This window comes from Erpetoichthys calabaricus, chromosome 7 (genome assembly GCF_900747795.2).
Source record: "Erpetoichthys calabaricus chromosome 7, fErpCal1.3, whole genome shotgun sequence".
NCBI lineage: Eukaryota > Metazoa > Chordata > Cladistia > Polypteriformes > Polypteridae > Erpetoichthys > Erpetoichthys calabaricus.
Genome location: NC_041400.2, coordinates 141,019,169 through 141,041,772, shown reverse-complemented (window position 1 = coordinate 141,041,772; position 22,604 = coordinate 141,019,169). Strand labels below are relative to the sequence as shown.

Sequence of the window (22,604 nt, the reverse complement as noted above, 5' to 3'; positions counted from 1 at the left end):
TGTGACAAGTACAGTGTACTATATATGGCATGGATACTGTTAAGCTCTTTTCCCAGGCTGCTTAGCTTAATCCTAACCCTAACCCTTTTTATAATTTTCTATGCAACATAAGAACTGCCATTTCTTTTCTATTGTAAAGCATGAATAGAAACACCATATTCAGATTGTGTACTGACTATGCAGTATGTGTTTTTTTCCTTTTTATGACGCAAATACCTACCTCTGAAAAAATTAAAGAATTTTCCTGAGCTGGGTAGGGGCCATTTAGAATAATTTTTTCTCTGAAAACTCTGTTTCCTTAACAAATATTCTTTTGGAAAGCGTGTTTCTGCAGCATGGTTCAGTTCTGCAATAAAAAATAAAAAATTAAATGATTAAAAATATAAACATTTTTTATGATACACATTTTCTTAGGGATGCTCCGATCAATCGGCCGCTGATCTAAATCGGCTGATTTTCACTAAAAAAGACTCGATCGGCGATCAGTAAATTGGCTGATCACAAAATCCGATCTTTTTGCTGCTGCTTTTCTAAGCTTTACTACAGCAGTTTTTATTTATTTATTTTTTGCAGCAAACTTTTGTAGCAGTGTAAACAAAGAGCAGTCAAGGCTTGTTTTATTAGAAAGCTTAGCCTTTACGTTAAGAAAGTGGAGTACTAAACTGAGAAAATGGAATCAGAGAAGTCGTCTGTGCTTTTAGACTTTAATGAATTCAGACCTTGTTTTAAGTGCAGCAGCTTACATTTTTAATTGGAAAAAGAACAGATAGAGAAGATTTTGAAATTGCTGCTTAGTAAACAATAGGCATGTTAGGTTAACAGCAAAATGTATCTTTTACTAATAAACCTGATATGCATGTTAATTATGTATCTTCTTGATAACTTATGAACATTTGATAAATTTGTGGCTTTTTTAAAGATTTGTACTGAGTTTATTATTTATTTGCTGTGTGTCATACAGTATACATTTTGGTAAAAAAAATGGCAATCCATATTTTATAATTAAGCCTCAAGAATAACGAATGTCTAGTTGATATACTGAAAACAAAACTCACCTTTATACATTGTGGCAGATGGCCAGGGCCCGGGGAGAGTGCATATTCAGGGTAATATCTCCCCCGGAACACGAGAGGGTGACCCCCCTGGCTTATAGCGGGGCCATGGGTTTGGAGCTCAACTCTACTGGGGCTCATGGCCACTGCCAGGGTGTGCCTGGGCAGTTTCTGAGCCTTGGGAAGTGCTGTTGGAAGAAGATCTGGAAGCAGCTGGAGGACTTCCGGATGCCCTATAAAATGGGCTGCCTTACTCCAGTCGAGGAGCCAGAGTTGGGAGGAGAAAGATGAAGCTTACTGGGAGAAGAGTAGAGGCAACAGACAGAGAGAGAGAGAGAGAGAGAAGAAAGGACTGTGACTGTGCTTGTGTACTGTGCTCTGTAGTGGGGAGAGGGGGGAAAGAGCTGCACCACTAAAAATAAAACGTGTGTGCTGGACAATTTTTGTGTTTGCCTGTCTGTATCGGGTGGGGTGGCTGGTAGGTCCCCCTGCTGGTCCACAACATGTAGTAAATATTTTAACAGCAAAAAATCTGGAGTGCAATTAATGATTAAAAATGATTAAAACCTATAAGAACATGTATAGTTACATTTAAGCAGAGTTTAATTGCCAATATTATTTAATTGATTACGTGAGAATTATATATACATATATACATTATGTATATACATATATATATATATATATATATACACACATTATATATACAGTATATATATATATATATGGTTGAAAATAGTTTTACTGTCAAATAATGCAAAGAGTACGCGACACGTCAACCATTCTATGATCTGCTTCTCGCAACTAAAAGAGGGCACCGTGGTGGATGTTAGCCGACTTGCTGACCAACCACAAGCGTTACCTGGTAGGTAACTACCCATACAATTAGATTGTGATTCAGACTACGAATGCCATATATATATATATACATACTGTATATATATAGAAATACTGTATATATATATATATATATATATATATATATATATATATATACACACATATTTTTTTTTTTTTGCTAGAGAAATGGTGAAAAGTACCTTTTTTTTATTTAAGCCTTGATTCACATAGGAACATTACAAAAAAAATAATATGATAGAGCTTGTAATCTTGAAAAGGATTTTATTTTCTTTAATGCCATATGTATTATGGATACACGTTTGTACATATTTTATTAGTTAATGTTTGTATTTTAAGGAAATTTTATTTATTTTAGTCTTTTTATGATCACTGCACAATAAGCCTGCAAAATTTAATTTTGTTAATAAAAAATAAACACCTGTGGTTTATAATTTAATTATAAAAATACCAAAGGTAACACTAATATAAAGCTTCTATGCATCTGTTTATGCAGGACCTTAGTGCAAAACACTTTTTAAATGGATAAAGAAAAAAAAATTTGAATCAGTACCGGAATCTGCCGATTAAGTAACATGAAATTGGTGATCGGTATTGCCCTTATAAAACATGATCGGAGCATCCATACACTTTGTTTTTATTGAAATTTACAAAAAGTCTTACTGACCCACTACAATTATAACACAGTCAATAAAAAGTGAAACACTCTGTGAACATTGTTGGACAAAATTACTTTTGCCCTGCACAAAGTAGATATCTTAAACAATATGAAAAATTTATGATTTGTTACTATAAAATTTGTGGAGGTGATATTAATTGAGTTTAAAGAATTCACCCTATGTGTATGTAAACTTCTGACTCCAACTGTATACTGCACAAAGGCATTTTAGAGATTTTGGAGTATTTCATTTTACTCTTGTGTGTGGGGTTTACCCCTAAATATTGATACAGTGATCCCTCGCTATATCGCGCTTCGCCTTTCGCGGCTTCACTCCATCGCGGATTTTATATGTAAGCATATTTAAATATATATCGTGGATTTTTCGCTGCTTCGCGGGTTTCTGCGGACAATAGGTCTTTTAATTTCTGGTACATGCTTCCTCAGTTGGTTTGCCCAGTTGATTTCATACAAGGGACGCTGTTGGCAGATGGCTGAGAAGCTATCCAGCTTACTTTCTCTCTCTCTCTCTCTCTTGCGCTGACGTAGGGGGGGTGTGAGCAGGGGGGCTGTGTGCAGCTGCTTCCTGAAGGACATGCTGCACTATGCTTCGCATACTTAAAAGCTCAAAGGGCACGTATTGATTTTTGACTTTATTTGTTTTTCAGTGGCTCTCTCTCTCTTCCTGCTCCTGATAGAGGGGGTGTGAGCTGCCGCCTTCAACAGCTTTGTACCGGCGGTGCTTCACATACTTAAAAGCCAAAAAGCCCTATTGATTTTTTTTTTGACTGCTTGCTTTGCACTCCTTTGAAAAGGAAGATATGTTTGCATTCTTTTAATTGTGAGACAGAACTGTCATCTCTGTCTTGTCATGGAGCACAGTTTAAACTTTTGAAAAAGAGACAAATGTTTGTTTGCAGTGTTTGAATAACGTTCCTGTCTCTCTACAACCTCCTGTGTTTCTGCGCAAATCTGTGACCCAAGCATGACAATATAAAAATAACCATATAAACATATGGTTTCTACTTCGCGGATTTTCCTATTTCGCGGGTGGCTCTGGAACGCAACCCCCGCGATGGAGGAGGGATTACTGTATATCAAAATGCCATTTCTTGGCAGATACCTATTGACCTAGCTGTAGCATCCTGGTAAATTTCAGCTTTTTAACTAAACGGGAAAGTGTTTTTGTTGATGAGTGAGTGAGTGAACTCTGCATACTATATATATATTAATACATATATTGTCACGCACAAGCATTTAGGAAGCAGCTTAAAGACCCAACAAGCAGCGCAAAATCGCACATCAGGGGATGACGGCAGTGTATTAACCACTCTCTTTGTTTTCTGTCAGGGAAGACGAGAAAACGCTGCCTTGAATTCACCCGAATTCACTCACCCTAGCCAGCAGAACAAGCCACTTGTGGGTTCCTTGCATCCCACTGGTCCCCCAATGATGACGTCACCACATCCCATCTACCTCAGCGGCTCCTTTCCCAGCATTCCTCTTCCATTTCCATCCCCACAGCATAAAATGTCTGCCGATCACAGTTCTTACTGTCTGTATTGAGTTTTCATGACTGACCAGATAACAAAAAAATACATGTTCTTACAGTATACGGGTACGGATTCCCCAACTCTTATAGATTATGTTTGTGCTTTCTTTTACTATATATATATATATATATATATATATATATATATATATATATATATATATATATATATATATATACATATACACAGTGCATCCGGAAAGTATTCACAGCACATCACTTTTTACACATTTTGTTATGTTACAGCCTTATTCCAAAATGGATTAAATTCATTTTTTTCCTCAGAATTCTACACACAACACCCCATAATGACAATGTGAAAAAAGTTTACTTGAGGTTTTTGCAAATTTATTAAAAATAAAAAAACTGAGAAAGCACATGTACATAAGTATTCACAGCCTTTGCCATGAAGCTCAAAATTGAACTCAGGTGCATCCTGTTTCCCCTGATCATCCTTGAGATGTTTCTGCAGCTTAATTGGAGTCCACCTGTGGTAAATTCAGTTGATTGGACATGACTTGGAAAGGCACACACCTGTCTATATAAGGTCCCACAGTTGACAGTTCATGTCAGAGCACAAACCAAGCATGAAGTCAAAGGAATTGTCTGTAGGCCTCCGAGACAGGATTGTCTCGAGGCACAAATCTGGGGAAGGTTACAGAAAAATTTCTGCTGCTTTGAAGGTCCCAATGAGCACAGTGGCCTCCATCATCCGTAAGTGGAAGAAGTTCGAAACCACCAGGACTCTTCCCAGAGCTGGCCGGCCATCTAAACTGAGCGATCGGGGGAGAAGGGCCTTAGTCAGGGAGGTTTCCAAGAACCCAATGGTCACTCTGTCAGAGCTCCAGAGGTCCTCTGTGGAGAGAGGAGAACCTTCCAGAAGGACAACCATCTCTGCAGCAATCCACCAATCAGGCCTGTATGGTAGAGTGGCCAGACGGAAGCCACTCCTTAGTAAAAGGCACACGGCAGCCCACCTGGAGTTTGCCAAAAGGCACCTGAAGGATTCTCAGACCATGAGAAAGAAAATTCTCTGGTCTGATGAGACAAAGATTGAACTCTTTGGTGTGAATGCCAGGCGTCACGTTTGGAGGAAACCAGGCACCGCTCATCACCAGGCCAATACCATCCCTACAGTGAAGCATGGTGGTGGCAGCATCATGCTGTGGGGATGTTTTTCAGCGGCAGGGACTCGGAGACTAGTCAGGATAAAGGGAAAGATGACTGCAGCAATGTACAGAGACATCCTGGGTGAAAACCTGCTTGCTCCAGAGCGCTCTTGACCTCAGACTGGGGCGACGGTTCATCTTTCAGCAGGACAACGACCCTAAGCACACAGCCAAGAGATCAAAGGAGTGGCTTCAGGACAACTCTGTGAATGTCCTTGAGTGGCCCAGCCAGAGCCCAGACTTGAATCCGATTGAACATCTCTGGAGAGATCTTAAAATGGCTGTGCACCGACGCTTCTCATCCAACCTGATGGAGCTTGAGAGGTGCTGCAAAGAGGAATGGGCGAAACTGGCCAAGGATAGGTGTGCCAAGCTTGTGGCATCATATTCAAAAAGACTTGAGGCTGTAACTGCTGCCAAAGGTGCATCGACAAAGTATTGAGCAAAGGCTGTGAATACTTATGTACATGTGATTTCTCAGTTTTTTTATTTTTAATAAATTTGCAAAAACCTCAAGTAAACTTTTTTCACGTTGTCATTATGGGGTGTTGTGTGTAGAGTTCTGAGGAAAAAAATGAATTTAATCCATTTTGGAATAAGGCTGTAACATATCAAAATGTGGAAAAAGTGATGCGCTGTGAATACTTTCCGGGTGCACTGTACAGTGGGGCAAAAAAGTATTTAGCCAGCCACCAATTGTGCAAGTTCTTCCACTTAAAAAGATGAGAGAGGCCTGTAATTTTCATCATAGGTATACCTCAACTATGAGAGACAAAATGAGAAAAAAAAATCCAGAAAATCACATTGTCTGATTTTTGAAGAATTTATTTGCAAATTATGGTTGGAAAAAAAGTATTTGGTCAATAACAAAAGTTCATCTCAATACTTTGTTATATACCCTTTGTTGGCAATGACAGAGGTCAAACGTTTTCTGTAAGTCTTCACAAGGTTTTCACACACTGTTGCTGGTATTTTGGCCCATTCCTCCATGCAGATCTCCTCTAGAGCAGTGATGTTTTGGGGCTGTCGCTGGGCAACACAGACTTTCCACTCCCTCCAAAGATTTTCTATGGGGTTGAGATCTGGAGACTGGCTAGGCCACTCCAGGACCTTGAAATGCTTCTTACGAAGCCACTCCTTCGTTACCCGGGCAGTGTGTTTGGGATCATTGTCATGCTGAAAGACCCAGCCACGTTTCATCTTCAATGTCCTTGCTGATGGAAGGAGGTTTTCACTCAAAATCTGACGATACATGGCCCCATTCATTCTTTCCTTTACATGGATCAGTCGTCCTGCTCCCTTTGCAGAAAAACAGCCCCAAAGCATGATGTTTCCACCCCCATGCTTTACAGTAGGTATGGTGTTCTTTGGATGCAACTCAGCATTCTTTCTCCTCCAAACACGACGAGTAGAGTTTTTACCAAAAAGTTCTATTTTGGTTTCATTCCTCTTCTGGATCATCCAAATGCTCTCTAGCAAACTTCAGACGGGCCTGCACATGTACTGGCTTAAGCAGGGGGACACGTCTGGCACTGCAGGATTTGAGTCCCTGGCGGCGTAGTGTGTTACTGATGGTAGCCTTTGTTACTTTGGTCCCAGCTCTCTGCAGGTCATTCACTAGCTCCCCCCGTGTGGTTCTGGGATTTTTGCTCACCATTCTTGTGATCACTTTGACCCCACGGGGTGAGATCTTGCGTGGAGCCCCAGATCGAGGGAGATTATCAGTGGTCTTGTATGTCTTCCGTTTTCTAAAAATTGCTCCCACAGATGATTTCTTCACACCAAGCTGCTTACCTATTGCAGATTCAGTCTTCCCAGCCTGGTGCAGGTCTACAATTTTGTTTCTGGTGTCCTTTGACAGCTCTTTGGTCTTGGCCATACCGGAGTTTGGAGTGTGACTGTTTGAGGTTGTGGACAGGTGTCTTTTATATTGATAACAAGTTCAAACAGGTGCCATTAATACAGGTAACAAGTGGAGGACAGAGGAGCCTCTTACAGAAGAAGTTACAGGTCTGTGAGAGCCAGAAATCTTGCTTGTTTGTAGGTGACCAAATACTTATTTTCCACCATAATTTGCAAATAAATTCTTTAAAAATCAGACAATGTGATTTTCTGGATTTTTTTTCTCATTTTGTCTCTCATAGTTGAGGTATACCTATGATGAAAATTACAGGCGCCTCTCATCCTTTTAAGTGGGAGAACTTGCACAATTGGTGGCTGACTAAATACTTTTTTGCCCCACTGTATATGTGTGTGTGTATATATATATATATATATATATATATATATATATATATATATATATATATATATACACAGTTAGGTCCATAAATATTTGGACAGAGACAACTTTTTTCTAATTTTGGTTCTGTACATTACCACAATGAATTTTAAATGGAACAACTCAGATGCAGTTGAAGTGCAGACTTTCAGCTTTAATTCAGTGGGGTGAACAAAAAGATTGCATAAAAATGCAGGCAACTAAAGCATTTTTTGAACACAATCCCTTCATTTCAGGGGCTCAAAAGTAATTAGACAAATTAAATAACTGGAAATTAAATATTCATTTCTAATACTTGGTTGAAAACCCTTTGCTGGCAAAGACAGCCTGAAGTCTTGAACTCATGGACATCACCAGATGCAGGGTTTCCTCCTTTTTAATGCTCTGCCAGGCCTTTACTGCAGCGGCTTTCAGTTGCTGTTTGTTTGTGGGCCTTTCTGTCTGAAGTTTAGTCTTCAACAAGTGAAATGCATGCTCAATTGGGTTAAGATCAGGTGACTGACTTGGCCATTCAAGAATTTTCCACTTCTTTGCTTTAATAAACTCCTGGGTTGCTTTGGCTGTATATTTTGGGTCATTGTCCGTCTGTATCATGAAACGCCGCCCAATCAATTTGATTGCATTTAGCTGGATTTGAGCAGACAGTATGTCTCTGAACACCTCAGAATTCATTCGGCTGCTTCTGTCCTGTGTCACATCATCAATAAACACTAGTGTCCCAGTGCCACTGGCAGCCATGCACGCCCAAGACATCACACTGCCTCCACCGTGTTTTACAGATGATAGTATGCTTTGTATAATGAGCGGTTCCACGCCTTCTCCATACTTTTTTCTTGCCATCATTCTGGTAGAGGTTGATCTTGGTTTCATCTGTCCAAAGAATGTTTTTCCAGAACTGTGCTGGCTTTTTTAGATGTTCTTTAGCAAATTCCAAGCTAGCCTTTCTATTCTTGAGGCTTATGAGTGGCTTGCACCTTGCAGTGCACCCTCTGTATTTACTTTCATGCAGTCTTCTCTTTATGGTAGACTTGGATATCGATACGCCTACCCCCTGGAGAGTGTTGTTCACTTGGTTGGCTGTTGTGAAGGGGTTTCTCTTCACCATGGAAATGATTCTGCGATCATCCACCACTGTTGTCTTCCGTGGACGTCCAGGTCTTTTCGCGTTGCTGAGTTCACCAGTGCTTGCTTTCTTTCTCAGGATGTACCAAACTGTAGATTTTGTCACTCGTAATATTGTAGCAATTTCTCAGATGGGTTTTTTCTGTTTTTGTAGCTTAAGGATGGCTTCTTTCACCTGCATGGAGAGCTCCTTTGACCGCATGTTGTCTGTTCACAGCAAAATCTTCCACATGCAAGCACCACACCTCAAATCAACTCCAGGCCTTTTATCTGCTTAATTGATAATGACATAATGACGGACTTGCCCACACCTGCCCATGAAATAGCCTTTGAGTCAACTGTCCAATTACTTTTGAGCCCCTGAAATGAAGGGATTGTATTAAAAAAGTGCTTTAGTTGCCTCACATTTTTATGCATCATTTTGTTCACCCCACTGAATTAAAGCTGAAAGTCTGCACTTCAACTGCATCTGAGTTGTTTCATTTAAAATTCATTGTGGTAATGTACAGAACCAAAATTAGAAAAAAAAGTTGTCTGTGTCCAAATATTTATGGACCTAACTGTATATATACTATATATATATATATATATATATACTGTATATATATATATATATATATATATATATATATATATATATATATATATATATATATATATATATATATATATATATATATAATATTAATATAATGTGATGTATGGGTCACAAACTTACATAAGGGAGGAGAAGGTTCCCAAAAAAATCAGGGACATTCTGAAAGCATTTATACAAACTGTCACTCAAACACATGCAGCATGCAAGCAGGGATGATGGCATCGTCCTGCATTCACTCCCTTCTCAGACCTAAAGAACAAATAGCCTTCCTGCACAAGCAAGGAGACATAAAGTGAGCACACGGCCAGGTCAGAAGCCAGTTTTAAATGTTCCCTGCATCCAACAGTGGGTGACAGACATGTTATGTGAGAAGCCTGCGAACTTACAGTGACACTGGCAACAGACTACCAGTCACTGCCTGCGTTAACAGTGTGTCGGTGTGCAGCACAGTTGGGGGGTTGTCAGGGTCTCAAAAACCTCACTATATATGATACAGTACCATCCAAATAATCAGATTGCAATTCAGACCGACTGACTACTTCCTTGTTGGAAACAACCTTCTGTTCTTGCTTAAAAATTGTAATTATGATGCAATCGTTATCTTTGATTATGCTTCTGTTATTCTAGAATTTATAAACTAGGTCCCACATAAACCTTAATTTTAGGAGATAATGACATCATTAAATTTATCAGTTCTCAGATTTATTTATTTATTTAACTAATGCAAATCCAGAGACATCAGCAGCAACACTTTGGGAGGCTTTGAAAGCACATCTGAGGAAACAAATTGTAACATTCATACCTGTGTTTAAAATAAACAGAAAACTAAACAGACATTAGAATGAATTAGACAGATATCCAAAGTTGACAGAGAATATGCACACTTACCCAGGGACAAACTATATAAACAAAAAGCCGTCACTAGAAACAGAACTGAATGTTTGATTTATTCCGAGCACAGAGAAAGGCTAACTAGACTTTAATTCAAGAAATACATAAACACATTACTAATTAATTCTCTGTTCAGGGTCTGGGTTTTAGTATGGTTTATGATTATAAATCTTAATTGTTTCTGTGATATATGAGATTGAGTGTGTTTCTGATTGAAGACTTTTTAAATATTATACTTTGTTGTAATAAATTTACATTTGACTGTCATACTGTAAACCATATAACTTAAAAGATGTATTTTAAATAAATGAACATTATAAGACGCAAATAAAACCAGATCCCATATTCCTTTTTTCTTATTAAGCTTACTTTCTGTTAAGCTTTCTTTCATTATTCAAGCACACCAGCGTAATTTGCCCACCCTGACTTTATCTCACAAAATAAGAACAACACAGAGCACAGTACAAGTCAAGTAAGTTTACTGTATGCTATAAAGCTCAATAGTGAAGCTTTACCTTGAATATAGTGTGTAGTTTTGGTTTCCCTAATTATAAAAAGACATAACAGAGCAAAAGAAAATCCAGACAAGCATCTTTTCAGCTATGGCAAATAGACATAAAAAGGTGACATGGCTGTAGTTTTTTAAATTATTAAGGGAATTAGTACAGTGCTTCCTACCTGTTACTTTAAAACAAGGCCTTCAAAAAGAATGCTAGGACGCAGGTAGAAACTTGTTAAGAGAAAATTTCACAAAAATGTTAGGAAGACATTATTTTTTCCTTTAATCAGAGAACCACATACACATAGAATATTATAAATTACCAAGTAGTGTAGCAGCAAGTGATATTTTAGGTACTTTTCATATTCTGGAATGCACATAACATGGTATTTCCACAAGACAGGAATAGTGGCTGGGAACTGCCCTGTTGGAAAAATGGTACCAAGACAGGATTGCTATGAAAGATAATGTAATGGATGACAGAATCATTGTGATGTTTCACCAGTCAAAATCCCTGAATGGACTCTCTGCCATTTTAACTATAAAATATTTTATGCATACAGTATTATGTTTATATAGTTTTATATTTATTATATTTGTACCACTACCCTGTTCTGCTTTACTGATATATACACATTATTCAGGTCCTGCAGTTAGTTGTGCTTTCGTATGATACAGGTGCCACATTCTTGGAAATCAGATATTTTATGAGAAAGAGATGACCTGATCTGGCAGCTTTGGATATCAATACATGCGCCTTAATATGTATTAGTTCTAATTAATGGGGACCAAAAGTATGTTATACAGAGAGGCAGAAAGATAAGAGAATTAGCACCACCTACTGCCTCTTTAATAATAATGTGTGTGTAAATAATTATTTTGTCCTCCTGTTTTGCTTAGAGTAATACACTGCTTGCAGCACTGTTGATATTTTTCCTTGGCTGAAGAAAAACAAAGCTAGAATCCCTACACTCATTTGTAATATACTTCTTACTCTTTCCTGCTATATTGTCAGCAATTTGAAACAAGCGATAAAACTTTATTTAAACTTTATTTTAACCACATCTCATACTTCTGCAGAGGTAGTGTAAATAACATGTTACTCAAACTGAACCAGAGTTTCCATCGTCAAATCCAGTGGTCATCAGTTCAAAGGCGGAAGCAGGACATTTCATTGAAGAGACCCAATGTCATTTCATAAGAATCCAAGTTACCTGAACATAATTAAGATGGAGCAGGCAATGGTGATAGTTTAACAGACAATACTGCAATGGACACTACAAATTGAGTTTTGTTTTTGTGATTCATTGGCTTATTGACTGAGCCACAGCTTAAGGATACACTATTGGTACCACCATTCTAGAAAATGTATTAGACAGAATTACCATAAGAGATGTGATACTTTACAGCTGTTAAAGGATTTTTAATTACAATTAATCACAACATGTCCTTCAATCAATTGTGATTGGGTGGTTCAGCGATGTCCAGCAGTCTCCTGTGAATGCCACTGTTATACTGTGCAATTTTTTAGCTTCAAACTGTGAAGACCACTATGTCTTTCATATAAATATTTGATATGTCACATGTGAAGGTAATGTGTAAGAACTTTCAGACCTCATGGAATGACATCTCTCAGCCCTGTATCTTCACCTAAATTAAGAGGTCTGCTATCTGATGCAACCCATTTTGCAATAAATAGTGGTAGTCAATGCTTTAGATTTTGTTTCATTCATGGACACAAGTCAAATTTGTACATTCAGGGATTGTAGGCTGCTGAAGATTTTGCTGCCAGACATTTGAGTTTTTAAGAGTAGAAAATTGAAAGTTTTGCTGATAAGTGACAAGCCAAGGATGTACTTCTGTGATATTTAATTTTACCTGCACTACACAATTGAAAGTATCCCCATTTTCCATCAGTCTTGAATTGTTAAGTACTAAACCCTTACTAGGCACAATTAAAAATGAGATTTCTTAACTCCTACCCCTGGCCCTAAAATTGCATTTGTGGATTTTAACAATTGATTGTAAACAGTTTTTTGCATGGATGAGCATGTCCTTTAGTTATATGTGTGCACATCAAATAAAGCAGCTTGGTTTGATAAAGAATAAAAATTACTCTAAAATTTCCGTATTTTTAAATGTAAAATACACACACATATATACATATATATATATATATATATATTTGCTGATGACACTGCTATCGTGGGCTGTATCAGGAATGGGCTGGAGGAGGAGTATAGGGACCTAATCAATGACTTTGTTAAATGGTCCGACTCAAACCACCTACACCTGAACACCAGCAAAACCAAGGAGCTGGTGGTGGATTTTAGGAGGCCCAGACCCCTCATAGACCCAGTGATCATCAAAGGTGACTGTGTGCAGATGGTGCAGACCTATAAATATCTGGGAGTGCAGCTGGATGATAAATTAGACTGGACTGCCAATACTGATGCGCTGTGCAAGAAAGGACAAAGACGGTTATACTTCCTTAGAAGGCTGGCTTCCTTCAACATCTGCAATAAGATGCTGCAGATGTTCTATCAAACAGTTGTGGCGAGCGCCCTCTTCTACGCAGTGGTGTGCTGGGGAGGCAGCATTAAGAGGAAAGACGCCTCACGCCTGGACAAACTGGTGAGGAAGGCAGGCTCTATTGTTGGCATGGAGCTGGACAGTTTAACATCTGTGGCAGAGCGAAGGGCACTCAGAAGGCTCCTATCAATTATGGAGAATCCACTGCATCCACTTAATAGTATCATCTCCAGACAGAAGAGCAGCTTCAGCGACAGACTGCTGTCACTGTCCTGCTCCACAGACAGATTGAGGAGATCGTTCCTCCCCCAAACTATGCGACTCTTTAATTCCACCAGGGGGGTTAAACGTTAATATTTAACATTATACATAGTTATTGTCTGTTTTTTTCACCTGTATTATTATCATTCTTTAATTTAATATTATTTATTGTATCAGTATGCTGCTGCTGAAGAATGTGAATTTCCCATTGGGATTAATAAAGTATCTATCTATCTATCTATCTATATATATATATATATATATATATATACACACATATCTCTCTATTATAATAAAAAAATCCTGGGACGAGACAACACTTTTTAGCCTGGGATGAGATGTGAATTTTTCAGAGAGATACTTTCACGTCCCGCGAGACAAGACTTTGTGCCAAGAGAGTTAACCACGCCCAGGGCCAGAAATAAAAGAAAAAGAGTAGATGACAAAGTATAACGTTGCAAAGAATGCACAGCAAGTTAAGAGATAATGGAAGTAGTAAAATTCGAAAGTCTCAAAAAAAATGATAGTAAAGATCGCATTAGCCCAAACAAACAAATTATTACTCGGTGAAATAACAGAACAACAAAAAGAGATCAAATACTGTATATTGTTCGGATTTAAACTTTAAGTCGGAGACTTGTAGATCATCTAATTTGTGTTGCCATCAGGGAAAAGTATTGTTTCTTCCCAATGAAGAGGCATATCCGCGAGAATTAAAAGATTTGTTGTTTGGTGAAAGTGAAATCCACATACTAGAGCGGCAGAGATGTGAAGTGGCTGCAGGCCGGGGGGGTTGGCAAGCAATATATATACTGTAGCGGGTGGACGCCCCTTCTACATATGTTCCGGGGGTGCAACCATGAGCGTCTCAGTACCTTCCCCGGGACACTTGGTGGCAGCCTCCCGGGCTGACGATGGTGCCTCAGTTTCCCGCAGGGCTCCATGGGAGATGGGGTTCTCCACAGCCCTGTTGGGATCTGGGGTGGCCGCCAGGGGGTGCTGCATGGGTCCCTGAGCCTGCCTGGACAACTATACAGCCCCGCCCGGAAGTGCAATCAGAAACAGGTGATCAAGCACCTGGAGCACTTCCAGGTGGGCTATAAAAAGGGCCAGCAACCACCACTCAGTGGCCAGAGTCTGGAGGTGGAGGACGAAGCTAGATGGGAGGAGTGGTGGTGCCAGGAGGAAAGGACTGTGTTGTGTGCGTATTTGGACTGTGTTGTGGCTGGGGGGGTTCATGGGGAAGACGTGCAGCTCAAGAAAAATAAAGTTTTTCTTGTGTGTTACACATGCCTCAGTGTGAGTCTGTGTTGGGTCGGGTGCAATATAGCGCCTTTAATCACAATATATGTATACAGTATACACACACATACTCACATATATATACTGCTCAAAAAATTAAAGGAGCACTTTTTAATCAGAGTATAGCATCAAGTCAATGAAACATCTGGGATATTGATGTGGTCAGTTAAGTATCAGAGGGGGTTGTTAATCAGTTTCAGCTGCTTTGGTGTTAATGAAATTAACAACAGGTGCACTAGAGGGGCAACAATGACACGACCCCCAAAACAGGAATGGTTTAACAGGTGGAGGCCACGAACGTTTTTCCCTCCTGATCTTTTCTGACTGTTTTTTCACTAGTTTTGCATTTGGCTATGGTCAGTCTCACTACTGATAGCATGAGGTGATACCTGGACCCTATAGAGGTGGCACAGGTAGTCCAACTTCTCCAAGATGGCACATCAATACGTGCCATTGCAGAAGGTTTGCTGTGTCTCCCAGCACAATCTCAAGGGCATGGAGGAGATTCCAGGAGACAGGCAGTTACTCTAGGAGAGCTGGACAGGGCTGTAGAAGGTCCTTAACCCATCAGCAGGACTGGTATCTGCTCCTTTGGGCAAGGAGGAACAGGATGAGCACTGCCAGAGTCCTACAAAATGACCTTCAGCAGGCCACTGGTGTGAACATCTCTGACCAAACAATCAGGAAGACTTCACGAGGGTGGCCCGCTTTAGTGGCGGGTCAGTGATGGTCTGGGGAGGCATATCAAAGGAGGAACATATAGACCTCTATAGGCTAGACAACGGCACCTTGACTGCCATTAGGTATCGGGATGAAATTCTTGGACCCATTGTCAGACCCAATGCTGGTGCAGTGGGTCCTGGGTTCCTCCTGGTGCATGACAATGCCTGGCCTCATGTGGCGAAAATATGCATGCAGTTCCTGTAGAATGAAGGAATTGACTGGCCCCCACGCTCATCTGACCTAAATCCAATAGAACACCTCTGGGACATTATGTTTTGGTCCATCCGTGAATTTCCCATTGGGATTAATAAAGTATCTATCTATCTATCTATCTATCTATCTATCTATCTATCTATCTATCTATCTATCTATCTATCTATCTATCTATCTATCTATCTATCTATCTATCTATCTATCTATCTATCTATCTATCTATCTATCTATCTATCTATCTATCCGACGCCGCCAAGTTGTACCTCAGACTGTCCAAGAGCTCAGTGATGCCTTGGTCCAGATCTGGGAGGAGACCCCCTGGACACCATCTATCGTCTCATTAGGAGCATGCCCCGATGTTGTCAGGCATGCATAAAAGCACTTGAGGGCCATACAAACTACTGAGTATATGTTTTAGTTGCTACAATGAAATTTCGGCAAATTGGACTAGCCTGACGCATCATTTTTTTCCACTTTGATTATCAGGGTGTCTTTGAATTCAGCCCTCTGTAGGCTAATAATTTTAATTTCCATCAAACGATGTGGCATCCTTTCATTCCTAACACATTATCCAGTCCACATCAGTATAGCTATCCAGCATGATTTTTCCCATTGAGATCTGATGTGTTTTTAAAGTGTTCCTTTAATTTTTTGAGCAGTATATATATATGTATGGTTACATATGAATCCAGATCAAAAGAAGAGGAAAGATAACTAAAGTTACATACAACTATGAGTTATAAATGAGGAAAGTAGCTCCAAGTCAGTTCTGAAGGTTGAGTATACGTATGTTTTATAGGGTCAACAATTCGGCTTCTAAGTTCAGCCTTGTCCTGTATTAAAAATGAAGAATGAAGTTTACCAAACACTGGCAACTCTGTCTAAAACAGTTGCTTTCCACTGTTTATTAATATTGCAAATACTAAAATGAAATGTTAGACACTTTTTTATTATTAATAATTGTTAAAAATGTACTTTTTATACTATCATTTTTCGAACATTTTTAGAAATTGACATTTCTTAGTCTGTCAATTTCTAAAAATGTTCTAAAAATGATAGTATAAAAAATAAGTACACCAAAACTTTTAACACTGACAAACCAGACCTGAGAGTGAGACAGAGACAGAGACAGAGAGAGAGAGAGAGGCACTGTCGTTCTGTTCTTTTCCACATATTGTTTAGCAACATTTCTCTGTATGTGCCTCTTTATTTATATGAGCAATATTTTTGCAGGATCTATTCTATCTAAAAGATGGAGTACACATGAAATGAAATCATTTTTCTGCAAACTTGCTCACTGCCTAAACATTTATGCAGGATTCACTAGCTACACATGACCTCTACAAATGCTGCTTCTATGATTGTAAATTAAAAATATATGTTACAAATAGGTTTTAATTTGATTTGAAATATAATTTGAAAAATACATGTCCAAGAATTGGCCCAGCTCACTTAGTCCTACAAAGGACTGGAAAGCATAACAGGTTGAACCAATAATAATGGGTGAAATGCAGGAATGCCACTGGATCCTGAAAAGAACGTTTAATAAGTGTGGCGAGTGGCTGGGGGCAGTACCCAGCCAGGATGCCTGGAAGGACCGGAGGAGGGATTACGCCTCATCCGGACCACAAGGGGGCGACCGCCCTGGTGGCTATGGGGACCATGGGAAAGGAGCTTAGAAGCTCAACCCTATAGTGGCCTGTGGTCACCGCCAGGGGGCGCCCCGATGCCTGAGGTGCCCTGGCCCTCAGCTCTTCCGCCACACCCGGAAGTGCAGGGGGAAAGAAGACCAGGGACACCCAGCGCTCATTGGGAGGCATCTGCAGCACGTCCGGGTGGGTTTAAAAGGGGCGGGCCGCCTCCCTCCATTCGATGGCTGGAGTCGGGAGGAAGAAGGCAAGAACTCAGGAGGAGAGGAGTGGAGGCAGACCTGAGGAAAGGCACTGTGATTGACAGGCCTGGACTTTGGGGGAGTATTGGGTTGTGTGCTGTGTTTCACTGATAATGTATAATAAACGTGTGCTGGTTTTGGAACCATCGGTGTCCGGGCCATATTCCACATAAGTCATTCCTAACATTACACAGAGTTTTTCACCGATCACATGCTCAAAAGACACTTTATGAAGTCACCATCTAAACTAATAAATTATATTTCATTTTTAAAAGCCACATGAAACAAATAATCTATTTAATTCCTACATGTTTATAAGTTTATATAAATGACATTGATACAAGAAAGCAAAACGTTAACTCTTGTCTAGTTCTTATTGCCAGTAAAAATCCTTTGTTTGATTAACCTTCAGGGGAAAAAATCTTTAAAAATCTTATTCCTCATTCATTTACACTTCACATTTAGATGAACTTTGGGAGGTCTTAAAAAATCCAAACACAGCATCGTAAGCGAAAGATGCATGTGAAGCCCTATAGTTCTTCTAGTGCTGGTACTGAATCTTGAACTGAATAACTTTCATACTTTGGTTTATATTGTTCGGGATTTTGCTTTTCTGTCTCATGTCCTTAAGGATATACTTGAGCAGATGTAAACGTAGAAGATGCCCATGAAAAACATAGAAGTTGATTCAAAAGAAAATTAGTGATCACGTATATTCCACCAGAACTCATCTGATGGGTCTGACTTGCATTTATATCTTGTCAGTCACTTTTGTTTTAAGTGAAAAATAGGTAGCACAGTTCTGAAAAATGACACAGTCTCTTTCATTAGATTGACACAAAATTGGAACAGTAAATTGCAGCTATCTTCTGATGCCCTTGTTAAACTTCATCACACGAGTACTAGCTGATTGAATACACAGTTCGCTCTTGGTTAAGCTCAAAGACTCAAAATGTACATACTGTCTTATTAATTGAGTGATCTATCTCTTTTCTTTCTAATAAACTAAAGTTCCTCCTTCTCCTGTTTTCGGTGTTGTTATGCCTTAATGCTTTCAGATATGGAGACAAGTTGGCAGCATGATTGGCACCTCCACACTCTTTGGTTGTGCAACTCCACCCTTAATACTGCAGGCAGCTACCTCCTCCTCTTTCAGATGGTTTCAGTTAGGCATCTCCATACTCATAGACATTTTTAATAAAGAGGGGTTCAAAATATTTGGCTAGTGATAGATGTTTTTTTTGATTATATGTATTTGAAATTATTTATTGGTATTTCCAGATCTGATGTGTAATTAATAAAAATTTATCATGAAAAAATTAAAAAATTCTATGTGACTGACAACAGTTGTAAAATCATCCCTACCAATTTGTAAAATCATCCCTACCAGTAACACAAATTGCAGCCTCACATAAAATAAAAAAGTAAAATTGTTCTTAAACATGTCTGTGTTTTCTGGAAGGTATTGTAATTTCAAATCCCACTCACTGCAGCTCAGGTATTACATATTCCACATGCGTACTCCCAATTGCCAATTATCCCTAGCCTATCTGTGGTCTCAAACTGTACATTTTCCTCTTTAGCTCTGTAATTCTGTCAATATCTTATTTCCAACTTCTTCAATCTGTTGTGGCTCCTAGCTCACACGTTTTGGAAATATGCCTAAATGTTTTGTCATCTTCACAGTTAGGAACATCAATTGTATTAAATGAGCATTTGTCTAAAAGTTTAGCTAAACTGAATTTCACCATAAAAAACATAACCTGCATATTTAAATATCTACGAGCTGTATATACCCGGCGTTGCCCGGGGCAGAAGTAACCTAATCGGTCAAACACTTACATATATACCAAAGTAAACCTAATCGGTCAAACAGCTTCATATATACCAAAGTAAACCTAATTGGTCAAACAGTTATGCATGTGCAGAATGATTTTACAAACATTATGCGTGTTAACAATCATTAAAAAGAAAAGATTGAGGAACTGTTCTTCTATATGTGATGAAGCCACTAATAAGACAGATTTTTTTCAGGACCCAGCTGTTTCATAACTAAACTACTGCCACCCCAAAGTAATGCCTAATAGTGGTTTTTGGGGTAGCTGTGGAATAAAAAGGGTGTTTTTTAGTCAGTAAGAATCTGACAGTACCCTTCAGTATGGGCTGAAGGGTGCCTATGTAAGGTTTTACATCCTTCCCGTATGGAAAAAAAAACATACTAAACTTTTTTTTCATCATTACAGATAATCTCAGTCAAATCGAAGTACGCATTCTCAATTTATTTTTATCTAATTTTTACTTTTTCACAAAGCCATCCCATGCCAATTTGTATGAATAAACTTTTGCTAGAGAGTTAGCAAAAGTTTATTCATGCACATATTTTAATACGGATAATCTATCTCTAATCAAGGTTCTCATTTTCATTCTAATTTAAAATAATAATAGATACTCATTTTTTTCTTCTGTTTTAGAAAAACCAATCTATGCCACCTACGTCTTCGTCAAGTCAGCTTCATCCAGCTTCATTACATATAGAAGAAGAGTTCCTCAATCTTTTCTTTTTAATGATTGTTAACACGCATAATCTTTGTAAAATTATTCTGCACATGCATAACTGTTTGACCAATTAGGTTCGCTTCTGTATATATGAAGCTGTTTCATCGATTAGGTTTGCTTTTGTATTTATGTAACTGTTTGACCAATTAGGTTTGCTTATGTATATAGATTAGCTGTTTGTCCGATTAGGTTCGCTTCTGTATATATGAAGCTGTTTATCCGATTAGGTTCGCTTTTTTTTATATATGTAACTGTTTGACCGATTAGGTTTACTTTGGTATATATGTAAGTGTTTGACCGATTAGGTTACTTCTGCCCCAGGCAACGCCGGGTATATACAGCTCGTATATATATATAGCAAAATACCCGCGCTTCGCAGCGGAGAAGTAGTGTGTTAAAGAGGTTATGAAAAAAAAAGGAAACATTTTAAAAATAACGTAACATGATTGTCAATGTAATTGTGTTGTCATTGTTATAACTGTTGCTGTCTTTTATATATATATATATATATATATATATATATATATATATATATATATATATATATATATATATAATATACACACACACATAAACATTTATATACATATACATATATATACATATCTACATATACACATGTACATATATATACACACACATACATAAACACACACATAAGACTTACTGAGTGAAACGGGCTTTCATTGACAATCATGTTACGTTATTTTTAAAATGTTTCCTTTTTTTTTTCATAACCTCTTTAACACACTACTTCTCCGCTGCGAAGCGTGGGTATTTTGCTAGTATATATATATATATATATATATATATATACATACAGTGGTGTGAAAAACTATTTGCCCCCTTCCTGATTTCTTATTCTTTTGCATGTTTGTCACACAAAATGTTTCTGATCATCAAACACATTTAACCATTAGTCAAATATAACACAAGTAAACACAAAATGCAGTTTGTAAATGGTGGTTTTTATTATTTAGGGAGAAAAAAAAATCCAAACCTACATGGCCCTGTGTGAAAAAGTAATTGCCCCCTGAACCTAATAACTGGTTGGGCCACCCTTAGCAGCAATAACTGCAATCAAGCGTTTGCGATAACTTGCAATGAGTCTTTTACAGCACTCTGGAGGAATTTTGGCCCACTCATCTTTGCAAAATTGTTGTAATTCAGCTTTATTTGAGGGTTTTCTAGCATGAACCGCCTTTTTAAGGTCATGCCATAGCATCTCAATTGGATTCAGGTCAGGACTTTGACTAGGCCACTCCAAAGTCTTCATTTTGTTTTTCTTCAGCCATTCAGAGGTGGATTTGCTGGTGTGTTTTGGGTCATTGTCCTGTTGCAGCACCCAAGTTCGCTTCAGCTTGAGTTGACGAACAGATGGCCAGACATTCTCCTTCAGGATTTTTTGGTAGACAGTAGAATTCATGGTTCCATCTATCACAGCAAGCCTTCCAGGTCCTGAAGCAGCAAAACAACCCCAGACCATCACACTACCACCACCATATTTTACTGTTGGTATGATGTTCTTTTTCTGAAATGCTGTGTTCCTTTTACGCCAGATGTAACGGGACATTTGCCTTCCAAAAAGTTCAACTTTTGACTCATCAGTCCACAAGGTATTTTCCCAAAAGTCTTGGCAATCATTGAGATGTTTCTTAGCAAAATTGAGACGAGCCCTAATGTTCTTTTTGCTTAACAGTGGTTTGCGTCTTGGAAATCTGCCATGCAGGCCGTTTTTGCCCAGTCTCTTTCTTATGGTGGAGTCGTGAACACTGACCTTAATTGAGGCAAGTGAGGCCTGCAGTTCTTTAGACGTTGTCCTGGGGTCTTTTGTGACCTCTCGGATGAGTCGTCTCTGCGCTCTTGGGGTAATTTTGGTCGGCCGGCCACTCCTGGGAAGGTTCACCACTGTTCCATGTTTTTGCCATTTGTGGATAATGGCTCTCACTGTGGTTCGCTGGAGTCCCAAAGCTTTAGAAATGGCTTTATAACCTTTACCAGACTGATAGATCTCAATTACTTCTGTTCTCATTTATTCCTGAATTTCTTTGGATCTTGGCATGATGTCTAGCTTTTGAGGTGCTTTTGGTCTACTTCTCTGTGTCAGGCAGCTCCTATTTAAGTGATTTCTTGATTGAAACAGGTGTGGCAGTAATCAGGCCTGGGGGTGGCTACGGAAATTGAACTCAGGTGTGATACACCACAGTTAGGTTATTTTTTAACAAGGGGGCAATTACTTTTTCACACAGGGCCATGTAGGTTTGGATTTTTTTTCTCCCTAAATAATAAACACCATCATTTAAAAACTGCATTTTGTGTTTACTTGTGTTATATTTGACTAATGGTTAAATGTGTTTGATGATCAGAAACATTTTGTGTGACAAACATGCAAAGGAATAAGAAATCAGGAAGGGGGGCAAATAGTTTTTCACACCACTGTATACAC

The 22,604-nt window shown here is 38.8% G+C and overlaps 1 protein-coding gene across 1 annotated transcript in view; it reads right to left on the bottom strand.

Annotated features, from left to right (window-relative positions):
- Positions 1–22,604, bottom strand: part of LOC114654724 (E3 ubiquitin-protein ligase RNF180-like) — a 60,784-nt gene that overhangs the window by 7,188 nt on the left and 30,992 nt on the right. The window contains exon 6 of the mRNA XM_028805464.2: positions 221–346. Within this exon, the coding sequence (XP_028661297.2) occupies positions 221–346 (126 nt within the window). The remainder of the gene's footprint in view (positions 1–220; positions 347–22,604) is intronic.